At 36.0% G+C, this 885-nt stretch overlaps 1 protein-coding gene across 1 annotated transcript in view; it reads left to right on the plus strand.

Moving 5' to 3' along the window:
- Positions 1-885, plus strand: part of LOC119591999 (mitogen-activated protein kinase kinase kinase 4-like) — a gene marked incomplete in the record, with an annotated part of 37,888 nt that overhangs the window by 11,440 nt on the left and 25,563 nt on the right. The window contains 2 exon segments of the mRNA XM_037940768.1: positions 147-320; positions 539-696. Coding sequence (XP_037796696.1) covers positions 147-320; positions 539-696 — 332 coding nt within the window.

An 885-nucleotide genomic window follows, 5' to 3' on the forward strand; every position in this document is an offset into this window, starting at 1 on the left:
TGAAACTGAAAGTTAATAACCCAGATTAAGTGCTTCACCAAAATGGGAGAGAGCTCTTTCTTTTGTTTAGTGATTGTATATGTGCCGATATTATTGTTGATGATTACAATTCATATATCTATCTATATGAACTCTGCATTTTTTAGCTTATGAGGGAGTTCAAAGAAGGAGTCAAGTTTGCTGTTGTAGTGAGGCAGAAGTACCTGAGGGCTTGCCATGCGCTCTTTGGCAGTCTTTCTCCACCACTTCGAGAGAATTTAGAGTTTCGCCAGACTCAAGCAATTGAGGAGCTAGATGCTAACATAAAGAGAATGTTAGAGGTTTGTACCTAATAACTTATAAATAGATGTGAATAGGAGTAGTTGCAGGATTTATTGTTGATATTTCTTAATAAATTTTAACCTTTTCTTAGAAAAATACTGATCAGGCTGGAAATGTGTTAGCATTTTTTATTGCTTGCTGCAAAATGTGTGTGTTTTTCTAAGATGATCTATCCAATGACATATACTGTTGTTACATAAACATGTTTAATTTCTAGGTTTATCTGGAGTGGCTTGATCAGTTTGTGTGCATGTTACACCGTGAGCCTCATGCATCAGGGTTGCAACGGAACTTCCTCCAAGAAGAATGGCGTTTTGTCCAAGCAACATGTCCCCACGTTAATGAGGGGGATAGCTTAGCAGCGACAAGATTTTGGTAAGTTGAGAACACAGAATGAAATTAAGAACTGATTTTGACAATTTTCCTGGAATACATATCTCTTTTAGATCTTAGAACTAGTTCTGCAGAAAGGGAGGGGTATGAAAAAGACCTTCAGTTTGCTAGTCTGTTGTTTATATAATAACAAATTATGTTCATCTTTTTCCAGTATCACCTTAATTATAT

This window comes from Penaeus monodon, chromosome 29 (genome assembly GCF_015228065.2).
Source record: "Penaeus monodon isolate SGIC_2016 chromosome 29, NSTDA_Pmon_1, whole genome shotgun sequence".
In the NCBI taxonomy this organism is placed as follows: Eukaryota; Metazoa; Arthropoda; class Malacostraca; order Decapoda; family Penaeidae; genus Penaeus; species Penaeus monodon.